Here is a 19,361-nt window from a genome sequence, read left to right as displayed (position 1 = left end):
ACAGTTGCTTATCTAAGAATGTGTTTGACAGGCTGAGCCATAAATAAGAAGCTGTAAGTGAATATAAGGAGAAATCAAGACTTACCAAATAAAACCTAAGCTTATTTCCATGTTATGCTAGCTAATAAATGCTGAAGGTCCGTCCATTTTCTCAATGTCTTTACATTAAGTTAATGCTCATTTATTTCAGGTATCACTTTATTTTTTATCGCAAAATTATAGCTTGATTCTGAAGTCCTTGTCCAGAAAAAAGAAAAAATTATCACCCTGAAGTTGGGCGTTGGTTGAGCAAACCTGTGAAAGCATCTTGCCTGTTGCAAGTTCTGCCTAAGCCAGGAACAAATAAGCTGTCCAGGATGTACCCCTATGTAATTTTGTACTTGGCAACACATTACTTGTAAGCATATCAACATGTTTTACTATGAATCACTGTAACAAACCTGCTTATGTTTTACAGGAGGTAATACATACTGTAGACCTTATGCTAAATAAATCCAACTATACATCTTAAGAGCACAACATTAGTATGAAACCCACATGCTGTGTTCCAGCTTTTACTGTGAAGGCTGAAGGTTTAAGATGATTATGCCTCTTTACAGTATATTATCAGAATTTTAGTCAAATTCATGAAAATTATGGATCGATTCAAAAGCTGACTGTTTCCAGTGACACAGCTGACAGCTACCAAGTCAGCTATCACTCCTTTTTTGCATTTTAACAGCATGTGCAGTCAACAAGAAAGTTCCAATAAAAACACTTTGTGCTTTTATGAAGTCAAAAGAATTGTTTGAACTGCCACTGATAAAGAGTGGTGCATGTCTCCGATAGAGATAGGTTTGCATTGCTATTTATATTATCCTCTGTATACTGCAGTAATATGTACAGTATGAATTCAAACAGCAGTAGCTGTATTAATTTTGATTAATAAAGTGTTAGGCTCTCCTTTCATTTTCATGTGCTTCTTATGGTATAGAAAGACTGTCACACGTGCTATAGGCACGCTTGACAACCTGGGGTCAATATGAGAAGTGAGCAGCAGCTGAGGGAGAATTTGGGCTATGAGCATCACTAGCTGAAGCAGGCTGGCTGTGATAGAAAGAATTCACTAGGAAAGAAAATTATCTCAGTACAGAAAAATCTAGGTACCAATTCAGCAGCTTGTATAGGGAAACCTCTTTCTTGCCTGTTGTCCCAAGAATCACAATCACAGTTAAGTGGGGCATAACTTTAAAATATTTTAACCATTTAACCAAAGAATCTAGATTCAGAAAAGAACAGGAAGGATCCATGGAGATTGAGAAAGAGAAAAATCCCTGATAAAACCAGAATTTCCAGGTAAGGTGGTATATTAAATTACTTTCTCCAAAATCTTTCCCTCCTCCATCCTCCTTCCTCAAAAACAATAACAAAAGCAACAAAAATCACTTGGTGAGTGCAACACTGATAAATGAAGACAGAACCACAAGGCTTCTCTAACTGTACATCAAAGATCATTTACAAGGTGAGTTGGAATGATTTGTATTACACTAACATTCATTATAGGTTAAGGTCTTAGGGAAAATTCTCTTTAGGGAATATATAGGACTTGTCTCCATTTGTCCCTTTATATTTTTTCCACTGTAATTCAGTACTCCACATTTCCACAGTCAGAGGCTTTAGTAGTGTCATTGAATAGTCAGTCTTTAGCAATGTCCACGTAAACAATTAAAGAATCATGCAGAACTGAATCATGGATTTACACATCATCAGATGCACGTCTGGGAAGGAAAACTGGCATGCTCTATACATTCATGACTTGTGTGGGTGGAGTTTAACTGGGTATTGAGGCTGATGCAAAAGCAAAAATTTTTGCTGTAGAAGGTTCTCATTCCTACTGCTATAGCTCTCCTCTAACTAAACCCAAAGTTTCATAGGAATCTCCGTGAACAAAAGCTTTCCACTCAAACAGTCCTTTAGGCTACAGGATGAGACTCAGAGTAAAAATTCATTTTAGGCACTTACCAAAGTGCCTGAAGCGGCAGCCTCGTTGTCAAAAGATCTGAATCACCACGGGGAGATATGTAGTCTTTTCTACTTTTTATTTTTTAATGGAGGGAGCCTAGAATGAGCTAGATCCCTAATTCAGGTGTCGCATTAAAACGCCAATGTTAGGACAGATGAATTGGAGTCTTATTCTTCAATGGCACAGAACCACCGATATCTACCAGCGCTAACTCCACATTATTTGTCCTTTCCACATCTCATTCACTGTATGTGGGGACCAGGGAATATGAAGCAGCACAAAGAATCCAGGTCCAGAGAGGTCAGCTTGTTCTTGGTCAGGGTCAGTCTGAAACAGTAAGATGGTGGCAAATATAACAGTTCTTGTAGCTCATGTCTGACTGTAAAATAGTTCTGTTCCATACAATTACTGATTTTTTTTTTCTTAGATAAGAAAAAAGACTAGTAAGTTAAAACAAGAGGAAAGGAACAGATACTTCTCATAACAAAGCTATAAAATTTCACATCCCTCTCTTCGGTTTGCAACGGGCTGAAAACTGGACTGGATACTCTTAAACCTACACAGATTTAATTGACTGCATTTATCAGAAATTAAACAAAGAAGTGACAAATGTGCTTTGAAGACTGTGACATCAATCTCTGCTCACGAGTCAGTCAGTGACATTAACCTCTAACCTGATCAGTTGACTCTGGCCTGGGTGTCAGAGAGTTTCACCATTTTCACATTCATCATTCACCATTTTAATGTCTATCAGTAGTTTCTACAATAGCGTATGGCCCATTTTTTTCTGCACTAATAGTTCTGTTTGCTTCCCTATGCGAGACTTGACAGTTAATTTAGCGTCTGTTTATTCAAAAGATGATATGGGTACCAAAAACACAGAAAAAAAAGCACCAAGTAGAATGCCTTCTGAGATGGTGGAACCGTGGTATCCCATAGGCACAAAGAGTGCAACCTACAGAAACCAGACAGAACTGAAGGCATGAAACTAGAGTTCACGATAGCGGATGAATGTCCCCCCCATCAACAAAAATACACTTCAAAAGTTCTATTGCTAAAACAGAAAACGCTTAACACTGGATTTACTCACTCACTCATTTACCACTTCCTCTGTGGCATTTTAACAATCCCATTTCAGCATTCCTAATGATCTCAGTGTTCCTAACATAGTAAAGATCGTATAAAAAACAGGAAAGTGAAGAAGATCGGTTTAGATCCAAAACTCATACTTCACCAAAGCAATTCATCTCTGTGCATGTTCTGTCTTGTCTTGTAACATTAGCGTGTAAGTCCTCAGGACAGGATTCCTTGTTTGGTAGCAGCCAGTGACTACGTAAAATCATATACCACAAATAAAGATATATTCATACACCACAATAAAGTCACGGAAAATTTTGCCTGGCTGCCAAACTGAAAATGTTCAGTTAGGCCTATTAATTATTAACAATAAAACTAGACCTTCCTCCCTTTTTGTTCATTGTTTTTCTTTGTCATTTTCCAGCATCTCATATCTTCTGAAATATTCCCTAGAAATCACTAAAGATATTAAGAATGCTATTAGCCCTGCCAAAAGCATGGTGAAGAAACTGCAGGATCATAGTATCAGGGGATGTTTCTGCCCTGTCCAAGAGAGCTTTTACTTTCTCTTTGCCTGCGGGAACTAATCCAGAAGCAAATGTCACTTGAACAGAAATAAAGTTCTGCCATAACTGGAAACACAGCAGGCCAATTAGGGTAATTAGAGCATATTTGCTACACTTTATAAATATTAATTCATTATCCCTGTAGCCCTTGTGACATGAGTTGAATAGCCTTGTGCAACACCAAAGTCAGCTAGGGCACATAAACACATGTAACGCTGTCAAGCTAAGGTTTCAGCTTCTCCTTTATCGGGCACCCTTTTTAATGACTGCAGTTTTGTAGCCATACTTAATTATGGCCATAATTTTATTCCTACATTCATTGTGGGTCCAGGAAAACAGGGCTGTAAACTACAATAATTAGCCTGCTCAAATGACTGACCTGGAATGCAAGTACTTCCCAGCCATCATCTGGAGATTAGAATTTTTAAAAAGCCAAGGCCATTTGTTTCCAAAACTAGACAGCTAATTTTACAGCTCTCAGTCATGCAAGTAAAGTGGTCAGCAAGTATAATAATAATGTTTATCTTTCTGTTAAATATAACAATATAATTTAAATGGTGCCTACCACAGGAATAAAGTTGTGTGGACTAGTGCAAGTTTCTATAGCTAATTATATATAGAAATAAAGTTTTGACACAGAATTGCTGAATAATAAATTGAAGTAAAGCTGCTCATTTTCATTAGTGATGCACCTCATCACAAAGAAGCTGAGTGATATCACCCATAACTTTTACAGCGGTAGTAGTTCCCAGGTCAACCAAGGAAAAGATGACTCAGTTTCACTCATAAATAGAAGCACATTTTGGGAACTCAGAGAAATACTATCCTCAAGCAAATCAGGTCCAACACTGTGAAATTGCAGGTGTCTTCAATTTTGGAGAGGAATGTTTCTGGGGACAAACTGGGTGAGGAAAGTTAAGACTGCAGAGCACCACATGGCACAGTAAGTGGGTGAAATTATCTTTTTAGTTAGGTGAAAGCAGAGAGCACAAATTCCACATGGGCATCACAGGATGAAAATGAACATAATTTGATGGAACAGGAAAGAAGCACCAGCAACAATAGCATGAGGTAAGGCTGGCATCCTCGTCCTACCACAGAGGCTTCTATAAGCCCTGAAATTGTAGTAATAAAACATTTCTCTTGGTGGGACTGGTGTAAACCTATATTTGCATTTTTCCCCACTGACTCCTTGCTCTTCCACGGACAGCAGTAACTTTGGCCCACAGCTAAAGTACTTCAAGGACTTGCACAAGACCATGATGCATATTTATGTTTTTGCAAACTACTGATATGCGAAGCCAAAGGGAAAGTTTTCCCTGTAAATTGAAATTTGTAATTATTTGATGGATTTGAATATGATTGTATTTCTAACTATGACCGTTAGAGTACTCAAAATGCATGACTAGCCACAGAGTTGGTCAGTTCTGCTAGAAGAGTCAAGAGTTACTAAGAAATGTTATAAATCCAAGCTCTGTGTGTGTTTGGGTAAAAATAACGGGGTTTCATCAATGCAGAGCGGAACGTGCCCGATTCAAGGATCTTACATTGCCATCTACGGGCCACTCCCAGCAGTTCTCGCCTGAGTCCTGGAACCCCCTCCTAAAGCATCAATCCCCACCAGTCGTCTTTAAAAGGATGTATAAAATATTTTGAGAAATTCTTTTTAAAATACAGAGGCAAATATTCAATCCCTTGCACTGCTTGGTTTCTGCATACATGGTGTCTCATTTGCCAGAGCAGGCTGTTAGATCTGCAAGGAAACCAGGATGAAGATATCGTCACCTTGGTTTGTGTGCAGCACATACTGCCACTACATAAGCACCAATAAACAATATTTATGCAGCATTTATTTGGCTGGAGTATTGGTAAGAGACAGTTTTCAAAAGGCTAATGCACCTTTATCTGACTAAAATCAACAAGCGTCAAGGTCACATGGGGAAAATGTAAACACCTCCATTGCTTGTACAGGAGCAGTCTGTTAAGTAAACACTTATGATTTTATTTATAAAAGAAACTACAAGATCTGCTTCAAAGGAAAAAAACCAACCCAAAACATTCAATTAGCTGTATCTGTGCAATTGCTCAATGTTCAAGGAGTTTAAGTGTGCCTTATCCAAACCCCTCATTCCCACTCCACCAGCACCAGCACTCCTGCTGCTGTGGGACCAGGAAATTTGTCTTGCTGAAAGTAAGTAAGAATAGAAAGATTCCCTGACCTAGTTCACCCTGCAGTCACACAAATACATGTGCCAGTCCAAGGCAAAGGGCACTGAGGTGCCAGGGAAAGCCTACATCGGCACTGCTGAAAAGTTACTCGTGAAACTTCGCTCAGTGAGGCATCTACCATCACCCAGTTGACTGGGCTCCAGACGGGCTCAGCAGAGTTTTCCCAGTCATCCCAGACACCTATAGTAAGCTGGAATAAATCACCCTGCAAAGGAGAGATCCGTTTCTCTCCCTAACTACAGACAGAACTTGAATCTAACCTTAACCTTTAGATGCTTAAAGTTAGGAGAAGGTAACCCCATACAGAGCATCTTTTCTAACACAAACTATGAAATTGTTGCTTTTTCATTGTTGGAGGATCAATCCGTATTTCTCAAACTTACAACATATTTGTGAAAAAAGTGAAGCCACACTGTGTTATCCTCAAAAGACGAAAGAACTGTCACTAAGCACCAATCTGTAGACAGGCACAGAATTTAACACAATGGATAGGTCGAGCTCAATAGAAAGACCAATCAAGTCTGTGTTGGGAAAGCAGCTGTAAATAACAGCAGGGACTGTTCAGAGCAACAGGCTGCATGGCAAGTAAAAGTTAAGCCTTATGGATCCCAAATGTCATCACTAGGGTGTAAATATGTAGCTCGAGGTGCTGCTCCATTACAATACAGGGTCATCTAACCCCGAACTTCTGGTGTCCTGCTCTCCCAGAGCCAGCCACGAACCCCCACCCACACGTTCCTGACAGAGGCACTGACACTCCTTGGGAGAGATCGATCCACTGCTTTGGTGGTGTTACTTTTCTCCTTGAAGAGGCTCCCTGGGGGATAAACAAACACCAACATCTGCAGAAGGAAGGGCCAGAAATGAGCAGTTTCCGACAGGAGGGACAGTGACAGCACTAATTTAGAGTGACCCATGGATGAGGGAGAGAACAGAAGCACATGAGCTGTAAAAGCTTCACCCTGGGAGGAGAGAGGGAAACGCTGCTCGTGGGACAGCAGTCAGCTGGAGATGTTCTGCAGTTAACGTAGAACGCACCTTGCCTTTAGGAAACAGAGGACTTTCACATTCATTCCTGTAAACAAACAAGATGGCACCAAGGTGCTAATCCCCAATTTGCCACCCAAAGCCTAACGACCTTGTGATGTTCAGGTTCTAAATTAAACAACAGCCAAACAGGGAATCTTTGCTTCCCTATTGTCTGTGGTTTAGGAAAAAAAAAAAAAAAATCTATTTCCAAAAGTGCACTAGAAGTCTTAAGGAAGGGACAGTGCTGTAGCTTCTTAAATCTCATAAAACGCTACCTACTTCTGTGACAGTTCATTGAGCAGTAGGGATGCACGCACATTTAGTGTACTGTCTATTAATTGGGAATAGACCAGCCTACTCTTCTGCATATAATTTCTGCATGTGATTTTGGCTCCGAACTTCTATCAGTAGAATTACTTATGACTTGAGTAGCTTTGTCACCCTTTCTACTTCTGCACCCTCAGAGCTCACTGGAGAGAGAAAAAACAGGTAAAGAACATAAACAGGTAAACATGAAGAACAGGTAGGGTGCAACCACGATAAATAAGAACAATTTTCCTGTACTGCAATTACTTACAGTACTGCTATCTCACCTTCCCAGCTGGAAGTCTCCTGCAGGCATTACAACAATGGTGAATCATATGGAGAGCTGAAAGAGAGAATAAAGTGCCCAGCGGCGTAGAAGTCTGTCGATGTTGCGAGCAATGCCTGAACAAGAGCCTTTGCAATGTCAGCACAGGTGTGGGAGAAAGGCTGTCAGTGATTCCTGTCATTGACTCATCGGTAGACAAAGGCAAACAGAAAATAGTAGTAGTGTCACACAAACAGTCACCTCTAGACCACTATGTCCAGGAAGAAAGCACCAGTTCCTCTATTAAGTATCAATGCAAGATATCCAGTTGGATATTGGAAGGAGGAACGGACTTGTGCCTTCATTTATTCCCAGAACTCCAATGAGTTCCAGCTCCTTGAACAACTGGTTATTAGTTTCAGGATACCTGAAACTAATAATGGGAAGACTAAATAAATGGGAAGACATTTTAGAGTCTCTGCAATGTTCTGGTGTCGCAGGACAAGTCACAAAACTTCTCTCTTTTGCTCAAGTTTAGCTACCGCTGGAATATAGAACATTCATCAGCACCAGGTTGTTGTAAATCAGACTCCATCAATGTCTATATTTTGAGTACCTTTGTTGTTATTATCAATTTTCACATTATACTAGTAGAATAATGCCTTTTTTTTCTTTTCTTAGAAAAACTGTACATCAATGCTGCTGTTATTTTTAATCACAGTACAAAGGGAAAGGAAATGAAGAAGGAAACATGATAAGAACCTACAAAATGATTGGTGTTGAAAAAGGCTAACAAGATGAGAACATTAAGTTTAAGCTTGTCACTATGAAAACTGAAGAAGTGATTGAGTAACTGCATACAAGAAATAATTACAAGAAACTTCATCTCAGAAATGGTGCTTTGAATGGACTGGGATACAGCACTAATTGAGAAGGAGGTTAACACTAATCAGGGCAAGAGATGAGGAAGCCCCAACAGAACTTTGGGCAGAAAGCACAGAAAAGGAATTAAGTTATTGTTTAAAAAGTGTCAATATTCAGATATCCCTTGGATCAGTGGAGCAAGAAAGAGTGATTCAAAGATGAGCACTGGAGTTCTGAGTGTTGAAGAACATGTTGGTGTTCCCATCTGAAAGGCAGGAAAAACAGAAAGACATAACACAAATGCAGTTTTAATAAACTGAAGGTGAAAAGGCACCTACAGAGTGCTTTAATGAGTGCTAATTATTGTTACACCTGTTACCTCCCACTAAAACAGTAATGAAATAGAAACTGAGAGCAGAGTTTCAAAAACATATTTGAAATGGACAATATGCATGTCCTGGAAATGATTTCTATAAATTCTACCTCTTACGGTTCTATCACACAGCACCTGGAATATGCCTGTGCTCGGGGTGTGCACATAGATATGTTTCTGTATGTGTATGTATATACACACATATATACACACACACATATATATAAAAGACAAGCTTAAACACTTTGATGTCTTTTTTTAAGAATTTCAAACCCTTACATTGTGAAGTTAGAAATCAATTTCACAAAATAAGAACTTTTCACTATTCATGAGCAGGTGAATACCCATTTGTATAAGAGACTTCATTTCTTAAATATATAAGAAGCCATTTTAAATTTGGCAATAACCTTTCTTTGCAAGCAGCGATTTGGTCTCCTAGCAACAGCATGAACACCTCATGAACAAAACTACAGCTTATTTGCACAGAAGGGCATGGAAAAGCCACAAGAACACCCAGCTGCTGGTTTCTTCCTTCAGTGACCGATGCTGAAGGGTCAGTCAGCAAAGCCTACAGTGGATACACACATCAGGTCCCCAGCGAAGGAAGGACTATGGCTGAATCCATGCACATTGTGTGGAGTCTTCTACCTAAGCGGTCCTTTCCAGATCTTGGTTCTGGCTACAGCTGTAGCCTGATTCTAGCTTCTAGATGCTATAATTTTAAGTAGCCCTGATGCAGAATAGGAATAGCTTCCCTTCTGGCCAGAAAACTTGTAACGCAATAGGACTAGACTGAATTTATATTAGTTTTCTGATAAGACTCATATGACAGATATAATTTTGGATGGAAGCTATTTTTCGTTCTTAGCTACAATTTTTGTCATAAGCATAAAATATTAGAATTGCAAGTACTTCACAATAAAAAGAACAAGAGGTCAGAGCAGCACCATCACATAGATACATTTCAGTTGGCTTTGACAATCAGCTGAATCAATCGCATGAAATATATTGTGAAGACAAGATTCAATTAACCCATTCAATGATAAAAGACTAGAGAACAGACAAGCAGAAGCCATTTTCCTTTCCTGCTGTCAAGACCAGAACATACCAGTTGCTTTTCTGCTGCTATATGGAGACGATGCAGAGCATGCAGCTGTATGGCTCAAGCTTCTGACTGCATAGTAACGATCATAATGTATTTGCGCTGTAAGTGACCAAGCATTTCTCATTGCTTCCAGCAGAGCAGATGCAATATCCCACTGCCTTTTCCAAGTCACATAATCCATGAATATTAGGTCGGAGAGCTGCTCTAGAACAACATGCTTATTAAATTGCTTCCTTGGGATCTGGTCACTAGAGTAAGACTTAAACACAACACACATGCAGCAGAGACTGGGGAAAAAGTGACTTGCCCAGGAGGAGTGCAGCCAAAACATAGCAGAAACTCTGGATTTCTTCTCAGTCTTTTGCCTTATTCATGAAATCATTACTCTTTTGGACAACTTTGAGTTATGCGAGAAGAAAGCTCTGGGAAATCTTTGTCTCCTTCCTAACCATGGGTTCTAATAAAGTATTGCTTCTTTTCCTGTGCTATATTTATTTTTCCCACAAAGATTTTGAACCTGCAGTGTAAGGTAAGCAGTAGGGCCTGTATATTTAACCAACGGTAACATAAACCACAGAAGGTTAATACCACAAACCAGTGTGTGTGTGTGTTTTCCTGTGGTTTACATTAGTGTTTGCTAACTGTGCTCCAACTTTTGCTACCCTAATACATGTTAGTATTTTACACTTCTCCTAGTCTTAATGTAGGAAGAAAAGTATGACCACATCATGCCCACCAGAAATCCAGAGGACTGGTACTACCTCTGAGAAACTCTAGTTAGCCTCCAGCCGTAGATATTGCTGCTTTTGATTGCCCTTTTCTTCTTCTTCCCCCAGCTACCCTCTTTAGTGATGTAACTGCTTTTAATTCAACTCTGCCATTTCAAAACTACTCTATTATTTCTGAATAATTTCTGATTGAAGTCCTGTAATCAAACAAAGCAGCACAGTTTGTATTTATCAAGCTTCTTGTACCATTACAGGATGACTCTGCTCCACCTTTCTCATTCAGCGTGGGTCCAAGCTTGGAAGTAACCTGCTCAGTGCATGTAGTGACTGATCCTTCCTTCCCGCAGGGAGGGGTTTAGTGCGGGAAGAACTCGGACCAGCATAAGAAAAGATGATCTCGCTCTTTATCTCGATGCACCACTTCACAGCATCGGTGAGACTTCCCCTCACGTAACAATTAACTTACCTGAGCAACCACTGCAAACCTGGATGCGTTAGATATGCTTTCATTCCCGTTACACAGTTCAGAACTTCTGTGTTACAGAAGTTACACAGCTTCACAGCTGTGAGGGCTTGCCTCCAACACAACCTGGAGTGTGAAGCTGCACTTTGTTTTGCATTCACTAAAATGGATCCATGTTTCTGATGCCTGTAAAACAGGGAACATTCAGCCCATTCACTGAGAAACCACTTGCCAATAGGCAGCAAATTCTCACATTACTAAACAGGTAACTGCAAACTATCTGCTATAACTTAGCCTGTTTGCAGGCATACATCTTAACCATAGAATATGTTGTTACTGTTTACTCTCCTGTTCTTCACCACATTTCAGTAAACTGCAAAGCAAACTGCAAACTGGACCAGTAATCCAAAATGCCTTTTCACTATCAGCACTTTGAAGAAACCAATTAATTGCCTACAGCAAAAATAAACAAGTGAAGTTGAGGAGTTTCCTTCTAAAGCTTTGTGTTTTGGTGCATTTGTTTTACTAACCAGTGATGCAATTTAAGATCTTTGTATTTTTACAAGACAGCTGCAGGCTGTAAGGCATTGCATTTTACAAGGGAATTGTTCTTTCTGAAATATAAAAAAACGGTTTGTAAATGAAAAGATGACATTATATTATTCCTCTTTAGTTTCCTCTCACTCAGGTAAGAGTACTTCTCAGATGATCTCAGATAAATGTGAGCTGCTGTAGGTCAATATATTTGTCTTCTCCCACAAGAAACAGCTGCCACCTTTTATTAGTACGAGGTGATTACATGGGAATAAAAGGCAAAAGCTTTCAGTGTCATACAGGAAGGAATGCAGGGGCTGAACATACGTACTTTTACTCCAGAAGAAAAAGCAAATCCATGTTACATTCCAATCCACAGCTTTTCCAACTGTATCACAACCTTCCCACTGACATCAGCAGGCCCCAGCAGAGGAGCTTCGGATTAAAATCTTGTAAAAAGAACAGAACAGCAACCAATGACTTACAACACAGATTCTGTAAGAATGTTATTAGGACTAAACTTTTGACACAATGAGAGTGGTCAGCATGAATTCAACCAGTGAATCGGAGTAAATGTAGTAGCAATTAACTTACAAAGATGTAAATTATGGACAGCTATTGGTTATGTTCCTAGCTTTTAAAAGAACTTTCTAAAAGTTCTATTAGAAGTAACACCTGACATCAAAAACATTAGTATCTTGAATTTGCAAGTAGTTTGTTGGGTTTTTTTGGGTTTTGTTTTTTTTTTTTTTTTTTTTTTTTTTACATCTGGCACCTAAGTGTTAAAAAAACCTCTTTATAAACTTTTCTCTGCATGAACAAAAATCTTTTCTCCTAAAGAGTTCAACATTTGTCTTCCTGTTACTACCAAGTCACAGACACAATTATATCCAGGCAAAAGCAGCCCAGTATCTTTTGGAGGAATCAGTTGCTTTGGGGTGAAGGGGATCTCAACAGCAGAGGGTTTTTTTGTTTTTTTGGTTTTTTTTCCAAAAGTGTTAAGCTATCTTGCTGCATTTTGTTCAAATGCACTGGAACACGTGCACTTTTTTCCCCAGTCACTATAAAGATCATCTTCTGACGTCTTAAGAGGCCTCTACAATTTTATAGACCACCAGCTGAGAAACACTGCCCTGGCCTGCACACACACTGGCTGAACCTAGCTGGCAATTTTATCAGAACATTATAGTACCCACTGCTCCTATCAGTTTTTTTTAATTCTGCTTCAAACACTGAGCTAGTAAGTCAGACACGCATAAATCAAATGACACCAATAAAGTTCATGCTAACACTGTAATGACTCAACCTTTTCCAAAACATACAGTGATAAGCAAGCCTTTAATCTCCAGTGACAGAATGACTCAGTATCAGGAACAACTCACCTAATTAACCAGGACGTGATTTAAGCCATTTCATATGTAATATTGCGATAGTCTACTGCAGAAAATAACAAATACACCATTTTTTCATTTCTATATTCTGACGAGCACCTGGATTTCAAGGAAAATCACAAGCCTTCAAACCGATGCAAGTGCCATGACGTCACAAGACCTCTCCTTTTGATTTATATCCATGAACCAGGAGGTCTACCAGACTCTCCGCTGCTAGCATAATGCAGATGTTTAACTGCAGTGTTAAAGGAATACAAGTTTAACCCCACACATGAAGCTAAAGATTCTAAAAACTTTCAAATCTATTTTAATAAATCCTGAGTTAAAAGATGCTTATAATTATAGAAGCTTTAAACAAATTAATACGCTTATTTTCATCCCCTTGTTTCATCACTTTTGTTACTCCACTTTTTTTTAGAGAGCTAGAAGAGGATAGCCCATTGCTGCTTTTGTTATCTGAAGTTTCTGCAGAAACTTCAGCTTGCTGTTACAAGGTTCATTCATTACATTTGCACTCAACACACTTGCAGGCTTTTTTTATTTTTATCTTTTAAATACTGAAGACAGGCATCAAATGTTTCTACAGTACTATGTGGGACAGTAAGGTTCACAACCTGGTTTCATCACCACAGGAATATGTCTGAGCTCTGGGCACAGATACTTCCATGGGCTTGTTTTCCATTGGGTCTGCAAGTCCAGTTCTGGTTTTCCAAAGAAGCGCAGTTTGTTGTGTGGGGTTTCTCTGACTTAGAGGACTTTGATTTAAAAAAAAACTTTTTTTTTTTTTTTTTACTTTTATGCCTTAAGTTCCATTTTACAAAACAAGAAGGACAAAAAAGAAATGTCCTTGACTTTTCAAAAAAACCCTGCCCTAACCAGGTAAGAAAATCTGCAATGCTTTTCAGTAATATTAAGAAAGTACTAGCAGTGACTCTGCAGTGACTCTTTGTAGATTTAAGATCTACGTTTAATTTTGAGCTGGTGTTTCTAACAGCCCTTTTCTGTACAATTATCCATTTTGGCTGCAAAAGCATTTCAAAATAGCATGTGAAAAAACCCTCAAGTTAAGTCTCTGAAACAAACAACGCTCTGAAAACCCTAGAAAGGTAATTTCCATTATAATTTTTTCTTGGACTATTGTTATGTACTATTCAACTTCACTGCTCCATTTTATTCTATTTCCCCAGTCTTTTTTCAAAAGAACTGTACAACAATACATTTTTACAAGTGAACCTCAGCTCTTGCTAAGAGCTTACAACCTAGAGAATGATTTGGTTTATTAACTTGCAGTGCCACCTAGCAAACATCCTTACATTTTTTTTCGTGATGTAGTTTTACAAAGGACAGCTTAGAGCCTTCATATTTAAAAAAAGAAAAAGACAAACTTGTGCTTGCAGTATTTTAAGCAGCTAGTGCATACTTTCTTTCTGAACTGTTCAATTTCTATTAGAAATTATGCTTACGAAGAGAATAATAATAAAGATGCTCACATACCTAAACTTCTGGTATATGAACTTTGAGAACTAGTTTTGGACATATCCCTTATACATTCGTCTACAAATAGTTCCATTAATTGTTGACGGATTTTTCTGAAATCATACACTTTGATAGTAGGTCAGTGCTGAATTTATTGGAGTTTTGAGATAAGAGAGACTCCTGCCACCAAAATAAGGATTTTAGCTTATCAAGGCACATTAGTACCTTGTATGCAGACACCTTTTAGACTTGCGTGAAAGCTAGACCAGCTTAAGTTGCCTTGCCTTAAAATAATAACCATGTCACAGGACAAAACAAGTTTAGATATTTAACTTTGTGCCTGAACCGTGAGGCTATCCCACAGACCTACACGTGCGAGACATTAAAATGCAGCAATTCAGAATAAATGCTGCAGCCACTTTCTATTACCCTAAACTTCTAACAGGAAGCTGTTTCCTGCTTAGTTCCTGTGCGAAATTCTAGTAAGCCATTTAAAAGAGAATATAATCAAACAAGCAAAAAGCAAACTCATCACATCAAGAGCGAGGGACGAAGAACGTACTCTGCTGACTGACCTTATCCTTTGGTAACACTTCTTAGACCAGCTACACTATAAGCTCCTTGAATAAAGCAGCTTGTCTTCATTCACAATGTCAACATGTACCAACATTTAGGCAGTACTTTGGCAGCAACACAAAATGATACAGTTTTATTGCTTCTCTCAGAATTCCGAAGCAGAGTTCTGCTATTATACTTCCTGGTGAACAGAGAAAACACTACATGTTTCATAGAGTTCAAGATATAAAGCAAGTCAAAACAAAAGATAAGTTTCCAACAATAAGAATGGTTTTAGCTTAGTTATGATCCTATGACCCTTGTTTTTTCAGTCTATCTCCAAAGAGTCCAGCACCGCATGAGGACTGTATTTACAGGAAGACTTGCGTATCAAGTGAAGTGATCTTCAGCAAGCCAAGGGGAAAAAAAGAAATTAAACTTAAAATAAAATAAAAGCCCCAACATGTAAAGAATAAAATTTTGACAAGCACTACAGACCCCAGCTTGATTTAAGATGCATGGCAGATGTTTTCATATTTGCTGAGAATTTAATTGCTATCCTAAGTCAAGGAAGAGAACACTTTTTTTTCTTCAAAGAAACCTACATTTTGCACACTCCCTTGAGATCAGAACTGAGCCACTAGTTCTTTCCAGAATAGCCATCTCTATATTGTATGGCCCAATTAGTTTTGCACAGAACTCTCTTTATGCAAAAATAACAGATGCATTTCAGATACTGTAGTCCTGTAAGAACTCTGCACCTTAGTCCCTGCAGATTGGCAAGAATGGTCTTTCCAAAAAAAACATTTTAATAGAAAACATCCTTGAAAGTTTGTCTCTCATCAGCCGGACTTGATGCATTTACTTTTCTTGCCAGTTCTGATATCATTCTATGTTTTTGGTCCATTTTCTTTCATACTTATCACCATTTTTCCACAGAGAGATCCTTAAGGTGTTAATTGTTTTCTATACAGTACAAAGACTCACAGTCTGGTTTCCTGCTTGAAAATGTGCTACAAGAAATGCAGTTACAAATTCACTACAAAAAATCCTCCACCAAACACCACAGGCTGTAATAACACCTCCTTTTTCTTCCACAGAGTTTGCATACATCTGCTGCTAAAATGTTGTAACAAGGGAAAAGTCTTTACACATTATTTCTATCCACTGGACGTAGCACTCAGGTTTAGAATCAAAAAGTCTTTCACCTCTCCCCAAGTCCATAAGTTCTCCTTGCTTTGAATGCCTGAAAGGAATAATTTTTTCAGGTCAGGTGGATTTGTGACATACCGTCTGCTGTTTAGCATTGGAAGGTTGGATATTAGAAAATTACTGCTACTGTTCCCTCTTATGTTTCAGTCTCTTCTTGACATCACAGTAAAGAAAGAAAAATTAAAATGTAGGTCAGGCATTTCAAACAAGTCCCTCTGGTTTCCAATTCTCAAAAGCTGAAACCCACCAGAACCAAGCCTCCACAACCTGCCTTAAAACGTCTTGACTTATGACTGTCTCACTGCACACCACAAAGCACTAATGCTTACTTTAAGACATGGCCTTCCATGTTTTCATTGTCTTCTGAATTGCAAGAGATATAACTCTGTTTTTATAAATTCACGTAACTGTTTCCTTCACAAGAGACTAAGATTATTACTGCTAGAACCCATGGCATGTTATAATAAAGTAGGCGGCGCGGATGTTCTCAAATTTATTTTACTAAAATATGCCTTTTCAACTACTAATTATAATACTGTTCCTTTTTTTGCCCTTGTGTAATGTGAAGATTAGTCATGACAGATGGTTTTTTCCTCCTCAGAAAGCAAAGGAAATCCATACCTTAATTAATATAATAAGAAGATAATTACTATGCTTAAGTGATGAGGACTCAGGCAGCTCTCTGTTGACAAGCTATTTATTTCTCCTTCTTTTCATTCAGTGCGTCTACGAGAACTTTTTGGATATGCATAGTTCTTCATGCCAGTTAACAACATAATGCAGTACAACTGGGGATATGCAACTACTGCAACAAACTAGGAGAAAACTTATGAAATATGTCTTTGCATTTGCAGAAGGGAAGCCACACATCTATTTTTTTCTCTCTCGCCTCCTCTTCATCTCTCAATCTCTGAAATCTTCTAAGCCCTCACAAAAGCATCTTCCATATGTTTTACAAACTTTCTAGGTTCAAACTTACATCTTATTAACATTTAACCTCAGTTTCTCTATACAAGTCGGGCAATACACTTTTTTGCCAGCCAACAAACGTGGATGGATGGCCCTGGAAGTTCTTCAGAGAATACCCTTGCCGTAGGTGCTGTTATTTGCAGCGAGCAGTTCTCTTTCATAAATACACAGTGCTTCTACAGAGAACTAAAAGATGTTGATCAAAACAGTCTTGTCAGCATTGCCTTGGCAATTCCCTATGACAGGCTTAATAGTGCTACTGACCAGCTAGAGATTAACAACTAGTCATTATTTTTAATCACTGCATGCACTGTTTCAATTTGTTAGGCAGTTAGGAGAATGAGTAAGAACTTTTCAACACTTGACTCCTGTTCTTTGTCATTCTTCAGGCGACAATTACTAATTAGGAGTCATTCTCAATTATCACATGCACAATTAGAGTAGTTATTCCAAGTTTTGCTATTAAACAATAACCAAGAAACACATTTCTTCAATTTCCATGGAGAGTTTCACATTTTTATAAAAATAATCAGACATCTACAAAAATACGTAATTTTGGGGGAAAAAAAATAGCATTAAAAAAGCAAGGCAGTATTTTTATCTCCTATTTTATCCACATGATATAGTCATTACACAGAGAAGATGAAACCCTATGGAATTTACTAGGAAAATGTGTATTTTTTTCAGCATTTAAATTTCTAATACTGAGGAAACGTTGGGTCAATTTTACTGGCCCAAGCCATGAGCCCCCCTTTAATATCCTTAGCTGACACAGAACCAAATTCTTTGACAGGTAACTCCTGCAGAATTCTTACAGCCTTCTGGGAGTCATTTCCTAATTTGCAAACAACATATACAGGAAAATATGTTTGGCCATTAGTTCTCTGTTTTTCTTCACAAATTCTTTTTTCTAAATATTCCAGACATTCTTCATCTTTTTCTTCTAATTTACTCAAAGGAATGTGGACAGCATGCACCAGGCGACAGATATCCACTTCTACCTGTGGACGAACATCTAACAATACATGAGGAACTTGCTCATCCAACAGTTGTTTGTATTCCTCTACAGATACCCTGTCTTCACTGGACAGCAGATGTAAAGTCCTACACTTGTCTGTTGCAGAAGAACCACAAAATGCCTCATAATCCTGAAGGCAGGTGACAGATGGATTGTCACCACAAACAGCACAGTCTGCTTTCTTTGGTCTTAACTTGATGTTGCGAAATCTCCCTTCACGGGCATCAAACATCAGCATGAACTGACTGAAGGAGGAACCCATTCCCGAAGCAATCTTCAGCACTTCCAAGGCCTGGATGCACCCCATGATGCCTGGCACGACACCCAGCACCCCCCCATCCGCACAGTTAGTCACCGTCTCTGGTGGAGGGGGCTTGGGGAAGAGACACCTGTAGCAGGGCCCTCCCTGGTAGTTGTACACGACTAGCTGCCCCTCCAGCCGGAGGGCACTGCCGGACACTAGGGGTTTCCCAGCCAGGACACAGGCGTCATTCACCAAGTACCTGGTGGGGACGTTGTCGGAGCAGTCGGCGACGACGTCATACTGCCGCACCAGCTCCAGGGCAGTGCGAGGGCTCAGGGCGCAGCAGTAGGGCACGTACTGTACGGTGGAGTTCAGCAGCCGCAGGGCTGCCGCGGCAGATACGGCCTTGGGGAGCCCTCGACGAGCCTCCCCGTGCAGCACCTGCCGGTGCAGGTTGCTCGTCTCCACCACGTCGTGATCCACCAGACCCAGGCGGCCGACGCCGGCCGCGGCCAGGTACTGGGCCAGGGGGCAGCCCAGGCCGCCGCAGCCCACCACGAGCACGGAGGAGCGGGAGAGGCGCAGCTGCCCTCGCACGCCCAGCTCGGGCAGCACCAGCTGCCGGCTGTACCGCAGGATGTCGGCGGTGCTCAGAGAGGCCTGGGCGGGCAGAGGAGGGAGCTCGCCAGGAAAGGCGGAGGCACCCTCCTCGGTGGCCGCGACATCCCCCGCGGCACCCCCCGCCAGGACGGCGGCCAGCCGCTCACGTAAGCCGCGCAGCTCCTGCTCCCGCCGGCTGATCTCGGCGCTCAGCCGCGCCGCCTCCGCGCCACCCGCCATGGCTGAGGGGAGAGCGAACGAGGCAGCGCGTCACTTCCGCTTCCGGCCGGCTGCCCTCAGCGCTCCGGTGGTTCCGGCCGCGCCGCGTGCACTGATTGGCTGCGGCGCGTCCCCG

General features: G+C 40.1%; 1 protein-coding gene across 1 annotated transcript; it reads right to left on the bottom strand.

Annotated features, from left to right (window-relative positions):
- Nucleotides 1-16,856: 16,856 nt before the first annotated feature.
- MOCS3 (molybdenum cofactor synthesis 3) lies at nt 16,857-19,360 on the bottom strand. Its single transcript, XM_075517454.1, has one exon. The coding sequence runs from the start codon at nt 19,244-19,246 to the stop codon at nt 17,843-17,845; it is 1,404 nt and encodes a 467-aa protein (XP_075373569.1). The 5' UTR covers nt 19,247-19,360; the 3' UTR covers nt 16,857-17,842.
- Between the last annotated feature and the right edge of the window lies 1 nt (nt 19,361).

Source organism: Mycteria americana, chromosome 14, assembly GCF_035582795.1.
Source record: "Mycteria americana isolate JAX WOST 10 ecotype Jacksonville Zoo and Gardens chromosome 14, USCA_MyAme_1.0, whole genome shotgun sequence".
NCBI lineage: Eukaryota > Metazoa > Chordata > Aves > Ciconiiformes > Ciconiidae > Mycteria > Mycteria americana.
This window is presented reverse-complemented; position numbering and strand designations above follow the sequence as displayed.